Source organism: Megalops cyprinoides, chromosome 1 (genome assembly GCF_013368585.1).
Source record: "Megalops cyprinoides isolate fMegCyp1 chromosome 1, fMegCyp1.pri, whole genome shotgun sequence".
NCBI lineage: Eukaryota > Metazoa > Chordata > Actinopteri > Elopiformes > Megalopidae > Megalops > Megalops cyprinoides.
In genome coordinates, this window is record NC_050583.1 from 52531875 (window position 1) to 52555832 (window position 23958).

The 23958-nt window shown below is 42.3% G+C and overlaps 1 protein-coding gene across 2 annotated transcripts in view; it reads right to left on the reverse strand.

The window, feature by feature from the left end:
* The window catches only part of dock1 (dedicator of cytokinesis 1), a 250829-nt gene that overhangs the window by 23658 nt on the left and 203213 nt on the right, over window positions 1-23958 (reverse strand). For both annotated transcript variants that reach the window (XM_036532118.1, XM_036532109.1), the window contains exons 39-46: window positions 23407-23496; window positions 23014-23118; window positions 12778-12919; window positions 12305-12386; window positions 8922-9006; window positions 7632-7718; window positions 1952-2128; window positions 274-357 (exon numbers count right to left, since the gene is read on the reverse strand). In XM_036532118.1, the coding sequence (XP_036388011.1) occupies window positions 274-357; window positions 1952-2128; window positions 7632-7718; window positions 8922-9006; window positions 12305-12386; window positions 12778-12919; window positions 23014-23118; window positions 23407-23496 (852 nt within the window). The remainder of the gene's footprint in view (window positions 1-273; window positions 358-1951; window positions 2129-7631; window positions 7719-8921; window positions 9007-12304; window positions 12387-12777; window positions 12920-23013; window positions 23119-23406; window positions 23497-23958) is intronic.

A 23958-nucleotide genomic window follows, 5' to 3' on the forward strand; every position in this document is an offset into this window, starting at 1 on the left:
ATGAGCTTGATTACAGTTTAAGTCATTCCGTACAGTTTGGCTGTGTATGCTGCTTTCAATAAGAGTTGCTTGGTACGTAGAGAGGGGAGCAAGAGTATTAAATATTAAATATTCAAGAGGTAGCTGGATCTCTGCGGACTAGTTAACACTTGCGTGATGCGGCCGTTCCTCCAGAAACCGCCCTCCCAATTAGGGGGCATGGGGGGGGGCACGCAGCCTGAGGGGAGGTGTCGCGGGCCGACGGGAGGAGAGGGGGCGTCTATGTGGCCTCACCTGCCAGGCGATCAGGTCCTTCAGCTTCTCGATCTTGTCCTGGTCCTCCGGGTGCTCCTGCGAATATTTCTCTGTGAAGAAGGCCTGGCGGTGAGAGGAGAGGGAGACAGGGGAGAGTCAGATTTAATAAGAGCACTCTCTACAGCATTGAGTGGCTCCGAAATGGAGAATGACCCCAGGGGAACCCTGCGCCATTCCGCCGTGCCCGGGTTGCAAAGAAGGAAAGTTTTCAGCGTGACACAAACGTCTCAGTTTGGAGTTGTTTTATTACAAATGGTCACCAGTTATTACTGCTTCAAGGAGGAACACAAGGCTAAAGGTTTTCGTTTTTAACAGGTGGGTCCTTAAAATGGCAGTTCTGACAGCAATTTTGAATTGGAAGAAATATGTATGTAATGATGAATAGGACAAGACTGGTCTGAGTCTTGCACAGGTGAACCATGAGTAATGTATGAAAAAAAAGACAGACATGTTATTGCCAGAGCAGGAGCAATCAGGAGGAGAGATGAGGTGATTCTATTAAAAAGTCTATTTAAAAAATCCTGAAATTGCAATCTGAGGAAAAGAGTAATCTCTTTTGGAGAAAAAAAGTCATCTTCAAATGTCAGACAACTTATCCAAATAAATTTCAACATGAAGAAAACAGCTTTTAATGAATCATCGAATGAGGGAGGTTTCTTCTGGTGCGTGTTGCTTACTGGAGCTGCACTTCCAAAGCAACACCACCATGAAGGCACATCCATCAAAACCTATAACCAGTTGCAAACAACTACTTATACTATACAACGGAACATAACAGAACCTTCTAGAAACACCATGGAAGACATCTATTACACCCAGGAACAAAATCACAAATGGCTGCTAATGGAACCTGCTAAAGACACTACACTATGAAGCATATCCATTAAAACCCAGGAAGAAATAACAAACAACTATTTTAGGGAATCTTCTAGAGACATAAACATAAACATAAACCCTGGCTCTGACCTCACAAAGACTCAAAGATCAAACTAGTCAATTTCTGCGGTGCCAACTTCCTGTTATAGTTATATTTCATTTCCATATTTATAATATATTGAAATACATATAAATATATTGAATCAAGCAGAGCATAAAATGTTGGTAAAATGACTTGTGGAGATGAGTGTCAGCATTTTCTTTGTTCTTGTCTTGCTGCAAATGAATGCTTCAATGAAGCTTTGTTATCTGACAATTCAACAAGTCACTTCACAATAAAGTGCAATTCCTATCACAGAGTTGATTTTGATAGCATAAATACACACACAAGATAAAAGGAAATGAAGTATTACAAAAGTCTGAAACAAATTAAGCAAGAATGCAGAACAGATGTTAGAATGAAAAGAACTTAGGATGTTCCAACTTTTAAAACTGAGAAAGACATGTCGAATAGAATGAGAATAGAATAATAAGCAATAAAAAGCAAAATAAAATCAACAAAGAAGCATTAAATTTCTGAGGTCTATATGAATAAATACATAAATATGCAATGCCAAAAGGCTGAAAACCACTCAAACGGAGAGCTGATAAGCGGGAAACAAAGGGCCAATTATAATGAAATAATGGCCAAACGATAAAATAAGAACAATTTCCCTTCCAATTAAGAATAAAAAAGTACACATAGACCCAGGAGATTCTCGGTGAGTTATGCCTTGAGTACCTTCTCATAGTTGGTGAAGCCGCCCATGACGGCGGGGTCCACAATGCCGTTCAGCAGCATGGAGAGTGGGTTGATGGGCAGGTTGGGGTCGTTCAGGTGCCGCTGCACCATGTCGTTGATCTTCTCGTTGGTCAGGTGCATGGTCTCTATGGCATTCTCCAGGGGACTGATCTCCTCCTGCAAGCACAAGTGGCAGAGGGGCTACTAACTGCAGAAAGAGAAAGCCCCGGAAGACTCCCCTCCTGATTGAGCCTACATTACACCCTATTGAGCCTATTATTGTCATTTAACAGACCTTCTTATCCAGAATGACTCGCATAGGTTACAGATTTCACATGTTATCCATTTATACAGCTGGATATTTACTGAGGCAATTGTGGGTTTAGTACCTTGCCCAGGGTACAAAAGCAGTACCCCAGCGAGGAAACGGACTAGCAGCCTTTTGGTTACAAGCCCTGCTCCTTGCCACTACGCAACACTATTGCCTAGACTAAAACACCCAAACATGTTATTCAGATGTTTCATTGCAAAGCGTCTAAAGGCTGTTCTCTGCCATGAAGTGTACCCTAATAACCTTCAAGCAGTTTAAACTGTAGAGGCACCTAGGCTTGTTATGACAAGGTCACAAATTCAAATCCAAAATGGGGCAGTGGTGTTACACCATAAGGCAAGACACCTAACCTTTTCTGTGGTAAAAACTCAAATTAATAATATGTGTAATATGTAAATTGACCCTGGATAAAAGGGTCTGCTAAACAGATCAATAATAATTCACCTACAGACTGCAAAAGTAGGCAAACAAATTCTCCATGTGCTTAACGCCACCACCCGGAACAAGAATTTATGTTACAAGTTGTTAGAAAGTTTTATAACTAGCTGCGAATTGTTTGGAGAAAATAAAGCTCATCTTCCAGAGACCATATTTAACAGCATTTTAGAGCTCTGAATAGATTACATTATGTTATGAAACTCTTTCAGAAACTTGACTTAAATGGCATAAAGCCCCATTATGGCTCCATCACCAACTTCAGCAACTTCTGACCATCTGTCCTAGGGATTGCAATTGAATCCACTAAAGACCTGGGACTGGATTCAGGGGAAAAAAGAAATCTGTCAACCACAATAACTGATCTAATAATAATAAAAAAGCTCCCTTCACAGACTTTTGGTAAGAACAAAAAAAGCCCGTGGATTGTCTCCCTAAATAACGGTTTAAGCACCTCCAATTTTAGCAGCTCGTGTGGCCGAGTGACAAATCTCCAATCTGTAATTTCGTCTAATTTGGGCTGACGCCACTCCTGGTTTTAATGCAGACTTCAGATGGAGGGCTTTTTCACAGTCTGCATCAGCCCTGGCGTATTATTCACCAAATGGGAGAGCGGAGCGCTGTGGGGGGGATATGACCCCCATCTGCCTCCTCCTGTCTCCTCTCCACCTCTGTTGCCCGTGCGGTAGCGTGTTGCATGGCGCACGGCTGCTGTTTCTCTTACCCCACATTAAGGGGAGGCTGTCACGGCGACGTGCGCGTTTTGTGATAATGCAAGCTCAATGCGACGGGAGCCACGAAATCGGCCGACGCTGGAATGCGTACGAGCGCTTTTTTTTTCCTTTCTTTCTTTTCTTTTTTTTTGCATCAAGGAGAAGAAAAGGTAAATACTAAAATGCAATTTTCAGCTGCCTTTAGCGAGTCTTCACCGTGTCCATCTCAAATTGAACTGTAAACATCCCGCAGATTCAAAGGGAATCCAGAGACTGGTTTCTTTGTCTATTATGGACAAAGTGAGAGAAAGTGGGGGGGGGGGGGGGTGTTTTTTTTTTTTTTTTAATCAGTTTCTTTCTTTAATGGGTGAGTAATATGTGACAAGAAAAGGTGCACTCTGGAAATATGTGCTAATGTATTCATATTATCTACATAATGATGATGCATGCCCACTGGGGAGTCATTTAATGGAACTAGGGAAAAAAAAAATAAAAATAAAATGCCTGTACACAATTGCACTCGGTAAACAAAAGAAGAGCGCATAATAAACCATTCTGGCTAAGCAGCCATTCAGACTGCACAAAGGGTTCAAAAGATAGAACAAGTAATTATTCATTCATGAGCCAGGCAGGAAGGCTATTGTAATGATCAGTGTTGTTCTCGGAGGGTCAGACGTCGCACAGCTGCTCAAATCTACAGCTAACAGATTGCTAAAATTGACAATTAGTCAGACTACAAAAACGTAAAGGCATCTAATTGATTTCGGAACAATCTTTGTGTTGGTGTCAGTCAATGAATGGGATTAGCTGCACAGATATTGAAAGAGAGGTGATACACGGGATCTCATATAACAATAACTGAAAGCGTATTATATACATATATATATAACACACATATATTTCAATGCTACAGTCTGGTCCAAATGTTTGTCAGAGTGTCTACTACAAGTCACACATTATTGCCCTTCACTTAATAATGGAATATAAAAGGATAACAGCCCTGGAACAATGTGCTAACATCACAATTCCCCAAAACTCCTCATGTGTGTGTGGGTCATTACGCAGAAACAAAGAGTGAAATACCACGAACATGAACTAGAAAAAATGAATAAATTAAAATAACTATCACGCAGTGACCCTGGTGGTGAGTTGGTGCCCTAGGCAACCACTTACACTGCTTCTTCATAAGGCCAGCCCTGTGAACTGGCGTCAGAGCTGCAGAATGCTACACAACATATTTAGGACAAGACATCAGCTGTCATCTTTCAATGCTACATATGTAAATCACAAATCGACTCACTCCTTGCTTCAGGTGTTAGCTTTAAAACACCATCCTGAACACCCCTACTTAAAAGCAACTGTGTACGCAGTAAAACAGCGTGAGACTGACAGCCATGAGTAGAGTACACTGCGGTGATAGCCATCACTCATCCCCTGCGCTCCAGAGAGGAGGCCTGGGTCGGTAGGTGGAGCTCTGTCCCTCTCTTCCGTAGAGGAGGAGGTTGTGCCCAGCGCACAGCGGTCTTTCACCTTTTTAACCCCGCGAGTCCCGGGAGCCTTTGATATACCACCATCCTGCATCACTATGCTTTCAGAAACACACCTCAGAATTCTGTGTGGGAGCATGATGGGGGGGGAGGGGGTTATGAGAAGAGAGGTAAGGACAAAGAAAGAGGAAGAGAGAGAAAGAGGAACAGAGAGGGAGAGAGAGGGAAAGAGAGATGGAGAGGGAGAGGGATACACTGAAAGAGGGAGGAAGAGACAGACAGAGATGGAAGAGAAGACATAGAAAGAGGAGACAGAGACAGTGAGGGAGAGAAACAGAGCAAAACAGATGAGAGATGAGAGAGGATGAGGAGTGAGAAGAAGAGAGGAAGAGGATATATGTAGGGGAAGAGGGAAAGAGGGATATATGAGTGAGAAGGAGACAAACAGAATGAGAGAGGAAAGGGAAGAAGATTTGTAGACAGTGAGGAAGGGAAAGAGAGCAAGAGGGAAGCGAGATGAGGGAAGGAGAAAGAGTGAGGGGAAGAGAGATAGCAAGAGTGACAGGAAAGAGAGAGAGATGGAGGGAGGGAGGGAAAGAAAAGGAGAGGGATATAGCCAGAGTGAAGGAGAGGGACAAAATGAGAGAGGATAAGGACAGAGAGAGGGAAAAAGATAGGGGGAAGAGAGATGAGACAGAAAAAGAGAGGGAAGGAGAGAATGATCTGGAGAGAGAGACACACAGAAAGTGGCAGGAAAGAGAGAGATGTAGAGAGAGAGGGAGAGAGAGAGGAGAGGCAGAGAGAGGGAGGGAGAGATAAGGAGAGTGTGCTGGCATCCTGCTGAACGCCAGCGTGGTGGGAAGCTGTGGAGAGAGTACGTGCCGGAGACACACGCCAGGCCTTTCAGCGGGCGATTCCATACCGCTGACATGAAAGAGGCTAATCAAAGTGGCAAATAAAGCATAATTGATTGCAGAATACTTAGGAAGCCTAATTACGCTAAGTACCATTGTTTTTTTTTTTTTTTGACAAAATAATGGCGCATAAAGGGAAGAAGCGCTTGGCTGTGCTCTGATTGAGACGGAAAATGCACAGAAGAGCCAAAACTGATACCCGTCCGATCCCCAGACTCTCTCCTCTAACCCTCATTCTGGCTGGAGTCCCCTCAGAAATCCCCCATTTCTCTCTGTAACCGTGCTACATGGGAAAACTGCCTGGATTCAAAAATGAAAAGCAGAAAACCGGAGCTCCCAGAGGGGAGAGAGGAAATATAATCCATGTTCCTACTCCTTAGACATGTACAGGTACTGCGCCTTTTAAGCCATCACAGTGGTCTGCAATGACTTGGTCATATCTCCGGTGTATGGCCGAGACTACAGGCTACATATTGCTGTATCATGCCCCCTCTGTGAGCAGCTACTGATGCAGAGACAGCCTTCCTGACGGAGCTCGGCTCCCAGCTTCCTCGAGATCTCCTATCCCCGTGAATCTGAAGCTCATCAAAAGAGCCCCAGAATAAACATTAGTGTCATCACTACCTCCAGCGCAATGAAATAAGCAGCTCTGAAGTTCGCTGGCGGTTCGCAGTTTGCAGTCATGCCACGGGCCGTAGCGACAGCAGGCGTCGCGTTATAACCGCACGTCGCACGGAGGCTGCGATCACGTTCGATGTGCCGTTTTACAGGCAAACACAGCAGCCTATATTGCAGTTATCTTTTAGAACAACGCGTGGGAGCCGGTCGCCAGTGCAAATGACACTGGCGTTCAAAAAATTGTACACATTCAAAAAATGTGTGCATGTCATGACACCATGGATTGTGCTGTAGATGTAGGTCTATGTTAATAACATGGCTTGTGTGAGGCAGACACACAAACACACACACACACACACACACACACACACACACACACACACACACACACACATACATACACTCAAGTGCACGTGTGACAACCACTGCTCTCGTGTCCATACTTAATGCAGGTGCAGTGCACAGAGCGTAGGTGGGTCCCGACTACGGGACATACTTTAGGTCTGAGACAAACACGCTGAAGAGCTACAGTGTGGGCTGCCGAGTGCGGTACAAGTCATGATATGAATGCACTGTCAGGCTTACAGAGGAAGCTGAGCACCATCACTCCCAAACGCTTGTCGAAACCAATTCTGCTACTTTCTACCTGTTGAAAATGCCCATTGAAAATACCTGTTGAGACTTTTTGAGCAACACTAATTATAATTCTGACTACTTTCATTATCACACAACTGTTAAAGAGAAATGTGTAATTATATATTCAAATTATTATTCAAAAACAATAATAAAAAGTCAGTGTGAGTGTTTTCATTATTTAGGTTTTTGCATATAAACATGTTCAATTCCTACTAAAAACTAAAGTACAAAACTACTTCACAAAATGTAAGTCGAAGCTTCAGCAATTTTCTTTCCCTGATCGTTTGGACTGATGGTGGTTTCTGACTGGATAACCACAGAGCAGGCTTTAGCCAGAGCGGCACCGCGGTATCACTCGGTGCGTAGCTGGGGCTATTAGCAGAATCTCCATCGGCCTATTGTATGTGTTTGCACAGAGGCCAGCGCGCCCATTAATCTGGCTGTCCGCGACGCTTACGTGGACAAATCGTATCGATCCACTTTCTCCCGAGCATTCTGCGATTTGCTTATGAGGTGGGGACCGGCTTCCCCATGCATCACACTTACCGTGGAGAAGGATACGACTTCGAACCACCTCAGGATCCCTGGCAGCTTGTAGGCCGTCACATACGTGGTCCTCTCGATCCACATGGTCTGTGAGGAGAAAAAAGGGGGGACCCGGTAAAGGACGCGGTGGCCTTTTAATGAAGCACCAGGCCACAGCCACCGAGCGAGGGCATCACTCGAAAGGGCAGACGGACGAGTTGCTTGTTGTTTGTTCAACTACCTCTTCAACTGTTGAGAAACTGCTTACGTGGCCTACTGAAACGAGGGACTCTGATAGCCTTTAACGAAAAGTACACGGCCGGTGGGGCTTTGAGGGGGGACAGAAAAAGATTTCTTTTTTCCCTTTGTATTAATTTTTGGTGAGAAGCCTCTCCTGTTATTAAAGGCTGTGGCTGACAGCTCATTAGAGCTTGTTCAGAGCCTCTGCAAATGAGAGGGACTCTCAACTAATAGTTTGAAGAGACAGAAAATGAAATAATGACTCTGCAGCCGTGAAGAAGAGGAAGAAAAATGAATTTTTATGTTCCCTTGGGTGCTTTCAGAATCATTCTGAAATGATTTTTGAACGCTCACACAACGAAAAATGTTGTTATTTAGCCTTTGACTATTACATTTCCATAGATTATGCCATTACAGCATGCCTAAAATGCTGTAAACTCAATGCAATTTAGGTTGACTCGAAATACCAAATATATAATTCGTTCTTAATTACCACCAATTTAAAGATAACTGAACTTTAGTGGAAGGACATAGAAAAAAATCAGAGCATTCAAAATTCAAACAAAATGTGCTCCCTTATAAACTCCACAGGCAGTTCTGCACTTCACACCACCCGTTACAGAGTTATCTACTCCCAGCACACACTCAAACTACTGGTGCGAGTCATGGTGATAAAAACGGAACCGTGTGAGTTAAGTTGTCAGTGCATCATATCTAGTAGCTGGTTCCATTTCTACCCATGCCTCTTGCCTAAGAGCAGGGTTCATCTTCTCTGTGGAGGTGTAAAATGAGTGCCTTTGATCTTGGTGCAGGTGAGTCAGGCCACCTTCAGAGTCCGGCGAAGGGGGTCTTGGGGGGGGGGTAAAGGGTTTGGTGAGGTGGAGGTGCTCTAGTGAGATTTTTCCCATCAAGGCCAAGCTAGAGCAGAGAAGTAGTTCTGTGCAACACATACAGGGTGCCAAATGCACAGAATCCATTTTTTTCAGAGGATTAAGGGGAGGAGAACAACAACTAAATTGAACAGGAGTTTAAATAAATGGCAACAATATCAACCACAAAATTTATAATTACCGCAAATTCGTTGTCTGGGTCTTTCTCCCCCTTCCTAACCGGTCTGGAATACTGGAATTTGTGGACTTCGTTAACAGTGTAAAAACTAGAAGGAAGGAAGAAAAAGAGAGAGAGAGAGAGAGAGAGAGAGAGAGAGAGAGAGAGAGAGAAGAGCTGAATGACAGATGAACGAAATACAATTGAAACATTACTGGAGTGTGTACTGTGTAACCATGCACTTTTCAGCTTGATTGCACAGTTTGATTTCCCTCTTCAGGGCAAATGGAGAATCTATATGCATCAAGAGGTCCAGCTACACTGTCATCTTTTTCACTGTGGACGTAATGTTGAGATCACAGCGTGGTTTGATTTCATTCTTCAGTGCATTTCAAACTGTACAAGAAAAAAAAACACTATATACATGAGTTAAAATAAAATTTAGAATGTGTATGTGGCAAATTAAAAGAAATACCAAAGACAACTTAGAGGCTGGAAATGAATTCATTTTGTTCTCATGGCATTCAGTGCACTTTCTCCCAACAGGACAGAGTGAGAGCTGTAGCTTGTGTGGCAGACAGCACATTACTGCCTAGTGTGAACCCACAACTTGGGGTTAATAGACTTTTCACACTCAGAAAATGATACTCCTCCTGGTGTTCCATTAAGCCAGCGTCCTCTTTTCTGATCAGACAGTCTGTCTGGTAGCGAGAGAGAGAGAGCAAGCACCCAGAGTGCAGCTCTGTGGTGAATAGGAATGCTGCTTTTTGGCTAATGCAAAAAAAAAAAAAAATAGACGCTACTTTTGCTATTTACAAATGCACCATATGGTTCGCGAAAGCTTTTAAGTCAGATTTTACAAATACAGGACCATTTCTATAATAGATCAAATGCAGAGATGGGGGGCTTTAATGTGTGGCCAATTCGGACTACAATAGAAATTTATGAATATTTTTGCTGTGCATTTGGCAGTTGGAGTCATATGTCCCCTTGATGAAGAACATTCAATTAGTTTATGTGGCTGGCACAGGCAACACAGTTTAAAACTTTGCAGTCCTCCAAACTTATGGCATCTGAAAAAATAAAATCGCGCTGGCGCTTCGTTTCCGGCCATTCGTCTCTGATTGTGTTGCTTTTCTCAAACATAAACCCCCAACAGCAGACCAGTGCTTTCTGTTCTCTAATGATATTCTAATGCCTATGGCTCAAACGGACAGCTATGTTGATATGCGGAGGCTGAAAGTTGGATCTGGTCTTCTGAGCCTTTGATCAAACAAACAGATTAACGGAGAAAGCAGCAATGTGACCCCAATAAGTTAACTGTCAATTAGCTGCTATGCTAAAACCCCACAAAGGCGTGGATGAAGCAAAGTGTACCTAAATTGTATTTGCACTATGGGGGCGAGAGGTTTTTACTTTATTTTTACGCACTGCTGATCTTATGCAGAGAGTAAACAATTCAGCCAGACTGTCCTTCTATCTGCACAAGCAGACTCTGCTAATCCAGGCTATTACCGGCATTACATATTTAAACAGACTAAGGAGCAAACAACAACAGATCCGGGCAATGACCTGCGGTCGTGATCGCTCGCCGAGATATCTGAGCATAAACATGCTTAAAAAAAAAGCGGTTTAATCTATAAACAAACACCATGTATCATTTACACGACCAAACACCATCCAGATAGTGCCTCTGAAATCCTGCCGCGATTTGCACAGCTGACTCGGACGGCGCTCCCCTGCGCGACACACTGCCGTGCTCCATGGTGTTCAGTGCCCTCCGTCCCCAGCGCACGCGGAGCGCGTATTTGCTTTCTGCCGATAATCCCTGCCAAACGCGCAGTAACTTCTGTGACTTCTGAGGATTGGAACATCAGCAGCCAGAACAAATCAAGGTCACCGTGTACACCCGGCCACATTTACATACAGTGATGGTCAGTTCGCGGAGTGACCCCTCTGTGCTTTTGTAATGCTCCAAAGGCACAGAATTGGTAAATAGACAAACAGCTTCAGTTCTGGTCTTTCTATGGAAGAAAACAGGCATGTAATTAATACTTAACTTACGTACTAACTACAGTCCAATTCTGTTACTCATGTGGGGTGTACTCAAAAGAAGGTCAATTTTTATCTCAGTGGTTGGACATCAGAGAAAGCGGAGTGCAGAAGCCTATCTAACGTGAGGGAATAGTATGTGTGGTACATTTCATTGCAAACATATCAAACATATTCTATTAATCCAAAAGAATTGTTACCATTTTAATCACAAACTAAAACACTTTTAAAACAATCCCTTTCCTTGACCTATCCAGTTTAAGGCATATTACCATTATCCCTCCAGCCAGCATCCAGACATACACCTCTGTATAGTCTAAACAACACTTATCTACAATATGTTCATGTAATTTTGACCCCAATATGAATTACTCAAAATCATATTACAATACCCCTGAACAATGACATGTCCTTCCCATGTCCTAACCGTGTTCAAGATGACAGCCTTTATTTTCCTTTTTAAATATTCTAACACGAGCCCCAGCAGTAAAATGCAACGTTTTTATGGCTTCCATGCGAAAGGAATAACTGAGGAATAACTTGGCATTTGGCCAGCCTTTATAAAAAAGAACGCTTCATTTAGAAGAGCTCACTTCTAATTAATGTAATCCTGTAAGTATTGCCGGACACTTAAGTGCAGTCAGATTGTTCCTGCTTCACAATGTAGTACAGTGTCGACCGCCCATCTCCCTGGCATCAAGCTCACTTGTACAAGAAGACACAGTGTGGCAAAAATCGATAGAATTATTCCTACATCACTGCAATGACAGTGTTTCAAGTTTTGAGGAGGAAAACCTTCCACCCCTAACATTTTGGAAACGTCACGGCAAAGTAGGGTACTGTGGAAAAATACCAAGCTGCAAGGTGGACAAGAAGAACGCAGCGACCCAATGCGTGTCATTGAAGTGCTTGGAAATTTCCTTTATCGATAGTTGTAACATTAGTTCTAGCTTCAATTTTTAGGTGGTGGCTGAAGTACTGATACTTCCACTTTCTTCGTACTGGCAACACGGAGACAAGAGCCACATTAATGTGTTTATCTTTTCATCTGCTGCTTAATTAGCAAACATGGAAAACTATATTTCCGAATGCAAGGAGACCTCATTTTTATTACTTGAATAGCAGCTCTTTTTTCCCCATCAAGCCGCTGCCAATCTTACTGGAATTCATTCAACTTATATGCATAAGGAAAAAAAGAAAAAAAAGACAAAACAAATAACCAACAACCAACAAATGAACAGGAAAGATACATATGTGTACCATATATGCACCATCATTATGACTTGAGAAAACGTAGTAATATGCACACACTTTGAGAATACTTGAGCAAACACAGAAAAACTTGCATGTTATACCTCACAATTTGCTCTGATACTGGCTTGTTCTGGAACTTTGGTGGGAGCTCCAGGATCGGTTTCACTGTAAAACACTGAATGTCTGTTGAAAACCATTAAGAAGAATGATGACATCAGCAGGTACACAATGTCTGTTAGAAAGGTACAATCATTTTTTCAAACTATCCATATATTAACTTTGAGAACACTGTAGGACAATTTTATTGATAGAAGGAAAATTTTTATGTGGCAGGAAGTTTAGAATAGTATGCAAGCTCAGGGTGCGTGTATGTGTACTTGTATATGTGTATGGGGTTGTGTGCGTGCGCATATGTGTGCATGTGCATGTGCGTGTGTGTGTGTATGTGTAGATGCAGTTGTGTATGTGCATGGGTGTGTGTGTGTGCGTGCGTGCGTGCGTGTGTGCGTGCGTGTGCGTGCGCGTGCGCGCGTGCGTGCGTGCGTGTGTGCGTGTGCATCTGCAAAAAGGATACACTGTCCAGAGGAGTTCTTTATGTCTTCGCTGGGAGGGGTGGTCGTCTTCATTTTCTCAGCGTTTGGGAACTGGGTCAGCAGCCTGGCCTCAAAGTCCTCCCTCCGCTCGTACTCCTTCCCTCTATAGATGAACATCTTGTTCTGGAAACAGCAAATAGGATGGAGAGTTGAAAGCACTGCGGTGGAGGAGGCTCGCTTGCACGGCAAGTCCGGTAAACCCGACCCGCAGAGTCGTCTTGAGGGCGGATTCACTTCGTAGTCGGCACGGGTGCAGTGGCGGGTGCCCTTGACCCCTCTGATGTGGCGCCAACCTTCTGTTCCCTGGCGGTAATGAGGAGCACTCAAAGGGCAGCTGGCACTAAGCAGCCTCTCTTCTGACCCGTGTCATCTCTCATGCCATCTTACAGCGCTCACTAACCACAATTACCTCTGTCTTAATCGCCTGCTTCGGCCAATGATGACTCACGGAGTCGTGCCAGCCCTGAAGCTCGAAAATAAAAATGAATGCACCGGCCAAAAGAAATATAAGAAGCAATTAACCCATTTAACTCCACTGGGCACTGTGCTTGCCAGAGTTTATGGTTTCTGTTTTTCATGTTTTCAAACTGTGACAGGTTATCCTAGATTTTAGCAGACAGTCACGGAAACAACCGCACTGAATAAAACATTCTGGAACTGGAGTTTTTTTTACTGTCCTCTTCTTGGCACATGGTTCAGATAAAATTCCAGAATAAAAGGAACATTTAGGATAATTCACATTGGCCTTCAGCTTGCACTAGACCACAACCTCCCCTACAACACCAGGGATTTTCAATAAGATATATTCAATCCATATATTCTTTACAATCATGAGAAACATACTTTACCATACAGATACATACACAACAATGTATAAGCACAACTACAACACCTGCCACAAAATGCTTAACTATATATGCACACCTACATATCACATGCTACCAACCCTACAACACCTACTACAATATCCTTAACTGCATATGCATTCCTAAATGTCCTATGAATCTTACCTAACCGAACTCTGCTCTGTGTAATGCCAGCTTCGCCTATGTCAACCCTACCATGCACAACAAATTTTAATTCAATGTTTAATTTTGAATGAAAATGCCCTCGCAGATATAATTGCACACCTGAGGGCTTTTCCCTTAAAAATTAAACATTAAATTAAAATTTCTCCTTTCCCAGAAAGATCCAGCTGGGGTGTTTGCAATGCATTAACATAATTTGCATACCGAAGTCCCTGAATTTAATATGACAGCAAACTCTTGGCTTCCTTCCATATGAGCCACACAGAACTGAGGTCATCTCAAGCATGCTGGAAGAACAGGCAAATGGACCGCCCTCAAAACAAGCTCTAACTGCAAGCTGGGAATAGAATAAAACCCCACAAAACCTGCTATTATCAACTGTCTTGGGTGCGGTGTTCAGAAACAGGTGGGAAATTATATATCACAAATCACCTGATGTGCTGTCAATACGACCTTGCTTCTACACATTTAGTTCACTGCACTTTACTTTTCATTGCTTGAGCTATGCGGCTCCTGTTGTCACACAGCAAAGTCAGCCAGTTACCAGAGCATTATGAACAATTCAACCTGGGCATGAGTAATTGTTATATAACTGACAAAAATAACAGTTGCAACGCAGTACGGGGTAGATTCTGCACCTGGATATCGAGGAGATAAAAGGAAACTTCATTTCCCCCGTTGGTAAGCCTAAAATGTCAAAGAAATCTGAAAATGAAAGAACATGACAGGCCTGTATTTGGAAGCGTCAGAACAGGGTATGATACATATTACATGAGGTACTTTACTGAGGAAACTTTTGGAGAGCTTCTACAGACGTCTCTCTGGAAGTATCAGAGTCGTCACAGAAAAGGGAATTCACTGAAAACAGGGTGAACATTGCTCTAGACAATACACCCAGGCAAACAGAGTGTACAGCGATTCACCGTGTCAGGGGAATACAAAGATAGAAAAAAAAAAAAAACTGTCTGTGCTCTAACGGAGAAAGCCTGTGAAATTTCAGTCAAATGCAAAAAGAAAAAGATAGAGAACTTGCAATTATTTCCCTGTCCAAACATTCAGCAGCTCATCTCATCATTTTTTCCCCCCCTTTGGAATCGCACACATGAAATCCCCATTCAGAAGTTTTAATCCTTCACTTAATCCAATGGGCTGTCATGCTGAAATACACCTAGGGCTGTTCTCAGCTCTGAGTGATGAGGTGGCTTTGAGTCTGGTGGGGCCATCATCCACTCTAATGTACATGGGATGATCTGGACCTGATGCAGACGTTAATGTGCTGTTTCTGGGGTATATGCAGGGTTGGGAGGGTTACTTTTAATAAATCTAAATAGCTAAACTTGAGTGATTTTTTTTTTACTACAATACAAAAATACAGTCTATACTTTTTAATTATGATAACATTTCACATGAACAAAAAAAAACAAACATTTAAAGCATTTTATGAAAGTTAGAAAGGCACGAGCCACCCTAAATACACTGTGAGTGAGAAAGGAGTAGTTTAACAATTTAATGTATAATATGCGTGGTGTAAAACTGGTGGAGTACTCGCAGTTTTGAACATGTGAAATTTCCCTTGTTTTGTCACTGTATCTACGCGTTAGCTATTTAGCTTTAATACTATACCTACTACCCTACTAGCTAGCTGAATAGCTAATCCAGTGCAGCCAAACTATGTAAGATAGCTAGCTAGCGATCAATATTATCTTAAATAATGAAAAAGAGAACTTACTTCAAGATGCTTCTTCAGGTTAGAGGTCGACTCTTTTGAAGCGGACAGCAGCTTGGTTGCTGGCAAACACAGCTTGCATTGTACTGTTGTGTTGCGACCTTTGCCAAATTTGAAAGTATAATGGTCCCGGTACTTCCAGGACACAAACGCGTTGCGCTGGTTGCTTTCTGTCTCACTCTGCATTCTACTGTCTTGTGAGTCAGGCAGGCTGCGCACTTTTTTCTTATTTTTTTTTTTCGTGAGGGGCATATGGGAGATACACCCTGGAGTTGCCTATCATTGGAAAGATTTTCCAACTGAATAAACTTTAAATAAAAAAATAAATGAAATTAAATGAAAAAAAAATCCAATGTAATCCCTTCAGTAATCTAAATATTTTTAAAATGTAACTGTAATTTGATTACCATCAATTTAAATGGTAACTGTAGCGAAATACAGTCATTTTAAATACATAATGCCGTTACACGTATTCCATTACTCCCCAACCCTGGGTATATGTCAGTGCGACATGCCTTTAACAGCACAAAGAGTGGCTGGCACCAATGGGGTTGACCTTGGGGAGTCCTTCACAGGGCCAGGTGTTCGTTTGATGCCGACTGCATCACAAATCTTACCCGCATCGCTTGAACGAGACTGAAATCGAACGGCAGCTGTCGATGAAAGGACGAGATGACAGGGAGATGCTCTAGATAGAAGCTCTCCGTTTTACTGCTGCCATCCCATAATGGAGACGTATCCTAGGCTGTGGTCCCATGTATAATTCACCCTTATCAAAACCCTCCTGATCGCCATGCATGGCTCATTGCTGCGTGAAGAGGAGTCTGATTTGAAGGACGTTCTTATGAAACCAGACTTGAAAGCAAGTCTGAAACCAGTGGTGAAAACCGTGAGTTCAATGAAATACTAAATTATCGATCAGAAAAAAAGCACAATCCAAACAAGAATGATCTGAAGATACCATTATTCATGTGCTCAGAGGGCAGCCTTGCACAGTACAAACCGCATACATTACATTTTGTACATATCTGCAGTATTCACTTCGACACCGGAAAGGATGAAGAACCATGTTAAAGTGTACCCCAGCAGTTCCCCGGCCAGGATTAAAGCTGGCAACCTTTTGGCTATAACTGTAGTTCCCTAATCACTACAATACACTGAAGTCACAGCTAAGCCGTAATCACTCTATCAAAATGCTTTCAGATGATACAGATGGCTGGTTCATTTTTAACTGGAGATCAAGCGCGGTGCCCCGCACCCAACCTGTAATGTGAGCCAAAATGCACTGCAACAATCAGAAGCAAAAAATAAAGGACAATAGACCTCAACTAGGCAGGACAATACCTCAGACAAACATGGACCGGTCACATCAGATGAATGGGTCTGGATGTTGTTAGTTCGTGTCCATACTTTAGTAGCCCTGACTGACTTTTTCCAGGTGTCAGTTACTTCACAGACACTGATTACCTGCCCCCTTACAGCAGTGGTCCAGAGAAGAGAAATTCCATTTTATTTGGCTTGTGCACTGTCTTACGTAGAAATCTACTACAGAAAAGACCCATGAAAAAAAGACTCACATACTCTAAATTAATCTGATAGGCTGACGACTAATAGGGAAACAATTATGTTCTAGGAGACTGACTTACCGAATACATGTAGGTGGCTTAACTGCTAGCTATGAGCAAAGGCACAAAATGTACCATTATCCATGAACTTTCCTGGAAGTAGAGTTCAAATGATGACATTTGCACTAAAGGTTTGACTATTTCAAATGTGCCAAAGAAAATGTGTTTTCCCTTCTAATGTACAACGATTCATTTCTTAGTTAATTCCTGCTTGAAAAATAAGTGATTAGAATAAGACTGGCAACAAATACAAAGAAGTACAGTAGTTTCTACCCCATAAAATTAATCAAAAATGTCACTCCATAGTAGAAATGAAAGAATATGAAATGCAGTATGTTGAAACATCAACACAGCTTTTATCACTCACTTTAAGCAATTTACAGAGGTACTTCAATAGACATAAAATACATTGGTGGTGTTCATACATGCACATTTGTGTGGACGGGAATGTATATTGCATATCTTTAAAGCACTGGCACAAGTGAGCAACCACCACGATGCGCTTCAAAAGGGAAGTGGGGCTGGATGTGTACTGCAAAGGATTGTTAAACAAATCTTACAGTTTGAAGGAAATCACATTTAACTGTCACTGTCCCATTTTCACCAGAATAAGGGTCTAAGATTCCATAGTTTCAGGATAAACGGAGTGAGGTGAGCCCTGCGCTTGCTTAAGAGATTCTCTTTCACTTCATTTCTTTCCAACAACAGGGGAAAAACATCTAAACAAACAAATTCAGCTTGGAATACATTACTTCAAGCTGACTGACAGAGGGTCACAAATATTTAAATACATGATAAACAGTCAGATCGCTCTGAAATCTTCCTTGTTTACGTTCTGGATTCTAGTCAGACTTCTGACTGTTGTCAGGAACTACATAAACAAAATAAGTGACACGTAAGAAAGACACTTCATAGATCCCGGCTGGAAACATATTCAATGTTGGTTGTGTTTTGTACACAGGAAGCACTTGAAGAAAACAACACCCACCCGGGTGCTTCCTCTGAACTGAAGGCAATATCTAAATGCAGCTCTGAGCTGGTCAAGAGAACACACACTCAGTCGTACCTTTACTACATTTTTTAATTACCGTTGAGATTCACCTCATAAGCGACTCCTGTCTGAGCGGCTCGCTCCCCTCTTTGATTTTACTGACTCCCGGTGTGCCACGAGTCAGTGTTTGTGTGGAAATAAACACATTTTCCACCTCAGAAGATTCACACTTAACAGATTTAAGTGTCCCTTCACACCGTCAAGCCTGAAACTGCGAAGCCTCACAGCGTGCGACTGACACTGAATCAGCGAGCGGGCTTAGCGTCATCAGGTGTCAGGATCCACGAGGGCGTGCCGCTGGCACCTTCTCAAACCGCAGGGGCCCGGTAAAGCTGGGGATTTAAAGCAGGTGGTATGTATTTTTATACGAGAATAGCGTCTGACAAATAACCACGTTAGCAGCTAATACATCATGAACAGCCGAATTAAGCATTTCTAAAACAAATCAATCCTAGGGGGAAAAACAGTTCCTGGAACCCTGTCATGCATTTCATAAAATGCACTATTCCTCAAGGAAGGAAGAGGCTCCAAAAACATCATTAGTCCTGTAACATCAAAAATGAATTAAAAAATACGATGTACACAGCACGATTATAGATTAAGAAGTAAAAGATAAATATGCTGTTGACAACAAGTAGAGCACTTTTTCAGAACCAATATGCAATGCAAAGTGAATCACAGTCATACAATGGAATGCAACAGTACACTAGTCTTGTGTTGAAGAGACCTTACGATTTTAAGCACTTCAATCCAACAATGCCATGTAGTCACTGGCCTGAAACGATGACCTTTGAGCATAAAGAATGAAATGACTTGCACTTGAGTCATTCTGAATAGCATTTAAGGGTACTACCGCACTGACACTGATACCAGTTGTTGAGGTTTTGATTGTTAGTCTGCATTTTCAGACTGGCACTCTTTACAGTGCCACTGTGTAATGTACTGACACTTGGTTAAATTTAGTTCGACACTAGGTCTGATGGCTGTATTATTGTTCATGTGGCCTTTGCTTTGTAAGTCGCTCTGGATAAGAGTGTCTGCCAAAAGATTATAACTATTATGCAACATTAAATGTAACTAAATCAACTGAGGTATTTATGAGATTTACAATTTAGAATTGTGGTTTATGAGCTGACATCACAATGGTGAACATGCTACGGTGTGTCCCATAACAACATCTACCTCATTCCATGGTTCCTTCCTGGAATTATGAAATCAACTTTGTCACATGTGTAACATCACATTTCATTACATTATATTATTGTTATTTAGCAGACACTCTTATCCAAAGTAACTTACATAGGTTATAATTTTTAAATGTTATCCATTTACACAGCTGGATATTTACTGAGGCAATTCTGGGTTGAGTACCTTGCCCAAGAGAAGAGCAGCAGTGCCCCAGCGGGGAATTGAACCAGCAGCCTTTCTTTTTTTTTTTTTTTTTTTTTTTTTTTTTTTTTTTTATTTTTATTTTTTATTTTTTTTTTTTTTTTTTTTTTTTTTTTTTTTACAAAGAAATGATTTTGTTTTTACTAGCATTTGACAAAGCTATGAACAGGTTATTCAGAAAAAAGGAAAGACTATTAAAGGTTTTCCACAATCTACATCTGTACCAATCAGAAACTGCTATGGTTATATTTCTTTTTTTTTTTTTTTTTTTTTTTTTTTCTTTTATTAAAGGAGAAGGGGAGAAGAAGGAAGAAGGGGGAGAGAGAGGAAGAAAAAGAGAAAAAAAAAAAAAAAAAAAGAAAAAAAAAAAAAAAAAAAAAGGGGGGGGGGGGGTCAATTTGTTGGAAAGTTCAGAGCTACAAGGATGGGTTCCCAGGTGTTACTGAATAATTTGGTCTGTTTATTGTTTTTAGCTGTGATTCGTTCCATTGAGAGGTAGTCTGTTAACAGATTAAGCCATTGTGATATTGAAAGTTTGTGCCTGTATTTCCAGTTTAGGAGTATTGTTTTTTTGGCTATTGTTAAGGTGACAAGTATGATCTTGTGGTATTTGTGAATATGACTGATGGGTGTGAGATCTCCTAGAAGGCAAAGGGACGGGGACAGTGGAATGCTGTGACCCAGAAATTTGGAGAGTTCAAATATTATGGCTTGCCAGAAATTTTTGGTTGGTGTGCATTGCCAGAAAGAGTGATAATAACAATCTATTGTGTTGAGGGTGCATTGTGGACAGATATCTGTATTGGTGAAGCCCATGAGGCGCATTCTACGGGTGGTGATGTGTGTTCTGTGCATGACCTTATACTGGATTAGCTGTAGTTGGGAGTTGTTTGTCATGGAGAAGATGTTGCTACATATTTGTTTCCAGAAACTGAGATCAGTCTTAATTTTTAAATCTTTTTCCCAGTTTGTTATTGGTATAGGTAGTGCTTCTTCTTTTGGTGATGATATGTGTTTGTATATTTTAGATAAAGGTTTCTCAGATGTTGAAATGGATGCTATCTTTTCTATTAATGGTGGTGGTTGTAGATCAATGTTGGAAAGTTGTATTTTATTTTTTAGTGCATTTTTAAGCTGGAGGTACTGTAAAAAGTTTGGTTGGGTCATGTTATATTTCTGTGTTAGTTCATGGATGGTTAAGAATTTATCATTTGCAAACAGGTGTTGTAAGTGGGTGATTCCCTTACTTTTCCAGGTATTAAATGTGAAGGCGGTCTTATTGATTAAGAAATCGGGGTTGTTCCAAATTGGTGTGAGTTTACATGGTTTAAGTGGGTGATTTGTGATCTTATTGATTTTCCACCAAGCTTCCAGGGTTGTTGAACCAGCAGCCTTTCAGTTATGAGCCCGTGCTTCTTACCATTATACTACACTGCCACTACATTCTTAAAAAAACAGTCTCAAGGAGAACTCCAAATCTTTGCTTTGAGACCACAATCTAAGGCCAGTCCCTCAACTTCTCAGGTAAGTCTGTTATCACGGTCACGCTGACACGAACAATCAGCAGATTGTTCATTACGACGCCTCCCTGGTAAGCCATTTTGCCCTCTCCTCCCCCCTCCTGACTGAAGCAGCACACTGTGCCCTTAGCTCAGGGGAGAGTTGGAGATAAGCCTCCATCAATTATCGTCCCTGCCTCCGAAGCCCAAGCAGTGCTCCGCTCCGAGGACCCCAGGGGTGCACGGCTTTTCATTTCCACACCGTTCCACTGACCAAAGCTCCCCCGGTGGAACCATGGCAACGCTGCATGGGATGGAGTGCAGTGCACGCTGGGAAAAAAAGATCTCCTCCGATAAATGTTGCCCTGTTTACAAGGCAGGTCAAATGGCTGGTGAGAGGAGCGAGAGAGTCGATTCTAAGAGCCGCAAACTGCTCTACGCCCTACCGTTTATTTTTAAATAAACATGAGGGGAATGAGAAGCCCACGCCATCTGACAGGTCAAAACAAATATGTCAAATGTAAATGGAATGAAATGGCATGAAAGAAGACAGAGAATATTATCCCTTACAGTTCAAGACAGATCACAAAGTTTCCTTCAAAGCGTTAACATTCCCTCTCTAAAAGATGGCAGGACTCATGGTATAAAGAGGGCATGATAAAACAACTATGAGTCCTATGGGTGAGATACACAAATCAATAGCAACTTTGAAAAAATGAATCAAAGAAAAAACAGCCTACAAAATACCCAGTATACACCCATATCTTCACAAAACAAATCTTTCTCATTCACTGTAATTTTTCTGTATGTATAAATTGCATCAAGCCACTGCAAAAACCTGCTCAGCTGATGGTACCAACAGCACAGAATTATTCTGTACATCTGAAATAATAGTAATAAGCAGATTCTGGTAGGGATCAGTCAGAACCTGACAGGGGAAAAATGGGCTGTGACGCAGTCAGTCCTGCCCAGGCCTTCCACCACACCCTGACACTGACGTGCGGAGTAAATGCGTTACCACACCTCCCCTGCCATAAAGACAGCAGCTAATGCGTGACGGGCTTCAGAAAAGGCACCGCGCTGCCAACAGGGAGAGTGCTTTACTCACACCGGCATTCCTACATTATTCATTCTTGCTACATTACAACAGCGCTCGTGCCGTGGTGAAGCACTTACTTCCTCTGCAAACAAAGTGAGAGGGAGGGAGAGAGGAGGGAGAGAAGGGGAGAGGGAGGAGGAAGCAAGAGAGAGGGAGAGAGGGGGGAGAGAAGGGGAGAAAGAGAAGGGGAGAGGGAGGAGGAAGCAAGAGAGAGGGAGAGAGGGGGGAGATAAGGGGAGAAAGAGAAGGGGAGAGGGAGGAGGAAGCAAGAGAGAGGGAGAGAGGGGTGGAAAGAGAAAAGGAAGGAGGGAGGGAGAAGTGGGTAGAGAGAGCCAAGGATGGAAAGGTGGGTGGGTAGAGAGATAAAAGGAGGGATGGAGAGACAGAGGAAGAGGGAGGAAGAAGGGAGACAGAAGGAGGGAGAAACGAAGTGAAGGGCAGAAGTAAGAGAGAGGAAGGGAATGTGAGAGATAAAAAACAGGGAGGGAGAGAGAGACAGAAAGAGAGAGAAGGTGATAGAAACACGAAGACAGAGATGGAAGCAGATAGAAATGTAAGTCTGAAACTCCCCCTGTCTCTAAGATGCAATAAAGGCACTCCTTTTTTCACTGTGCTTTTCCCAACAGTTGTCAGGCAAGTGTGTATCACCATGTGCACATGCACATACACCCACACACATTCACATACAGGCACACTCATACACACGAGCAAACACACATACACGCAGATTCATACTAGCGGAGCACAGCAATATTAATAATAACAGCATTAATGGTGCACGGCAGTGAGCTTTTCCTTACCCGCAGGAAGGAGGGGAACCCCAGTCCATAGTAGCCCACAGCAAAGTAATCGGGCTTGGGTCTGATCACCTTTACGATGTTCTCGTAGAACTGGGCCTGCTTCCTCTGTGGAGTGAGAGCAGGTGGCAATCAGACACACACCACCCCAGCATTCTGCAGCTGTGTGACATGACCCACAATCTGCATGCCACCACTAGACTCAGAGCATAAACCTCCACATGGATTTCCAAAACTGTTAGCAGTACATATTAAGACCCATACATGTCAGGCTTAATATATTTGTCTCACTTAACATTCAAAAATATTGCTTCAGACAAACTCTTCAGTCATTGACACAGTTACTGTGTATTGTATTACAAACCTGCATAGGAAAAAAAAAAAAGCATTACTTACTAAGGAGGCGCTCAGCTGCTCAAAGTCAAACATTTCATTCTCGTACTGCTCTGCAAGTTCCTTGCCCAGTATTATGGCCTCTTCCCACATCTAGCAAAGACACACACACACACAAAAAAGAGACACCAGTAACACATCCAGATATACCACCCAGCAAAGAACACTCCTTTTTTTTTTTTTTTTTGCTTTAATGATGCTGGCATCTTTCTGCTAAGTGTTGATTAACTCCATTTTGCGAGAATCACAACAAGTGACTGCTGAAAACTGCCTGCTTGTGCACTCTTACCACTGGAAAATTAGCCTTAGCCAGACAAAACGTTGTCTGGAAAAAAAAAAAAAACAATGATTTGTTGATATTCCACTGGTAAGAAAAAAAAGAACATTTGAACTAAAACAATGAAAAGAACACATGCATATTTCGCTTGAGGAAAAATACTTCACTCCCCAATTTACCTGTGTTGACTTATTGCTCTGAATGCTCACACATTTCCTGACCGAACTTTTTGCAGACCTGCTGATGCCACTTAATAATGATAACTTCACAAACAGCAG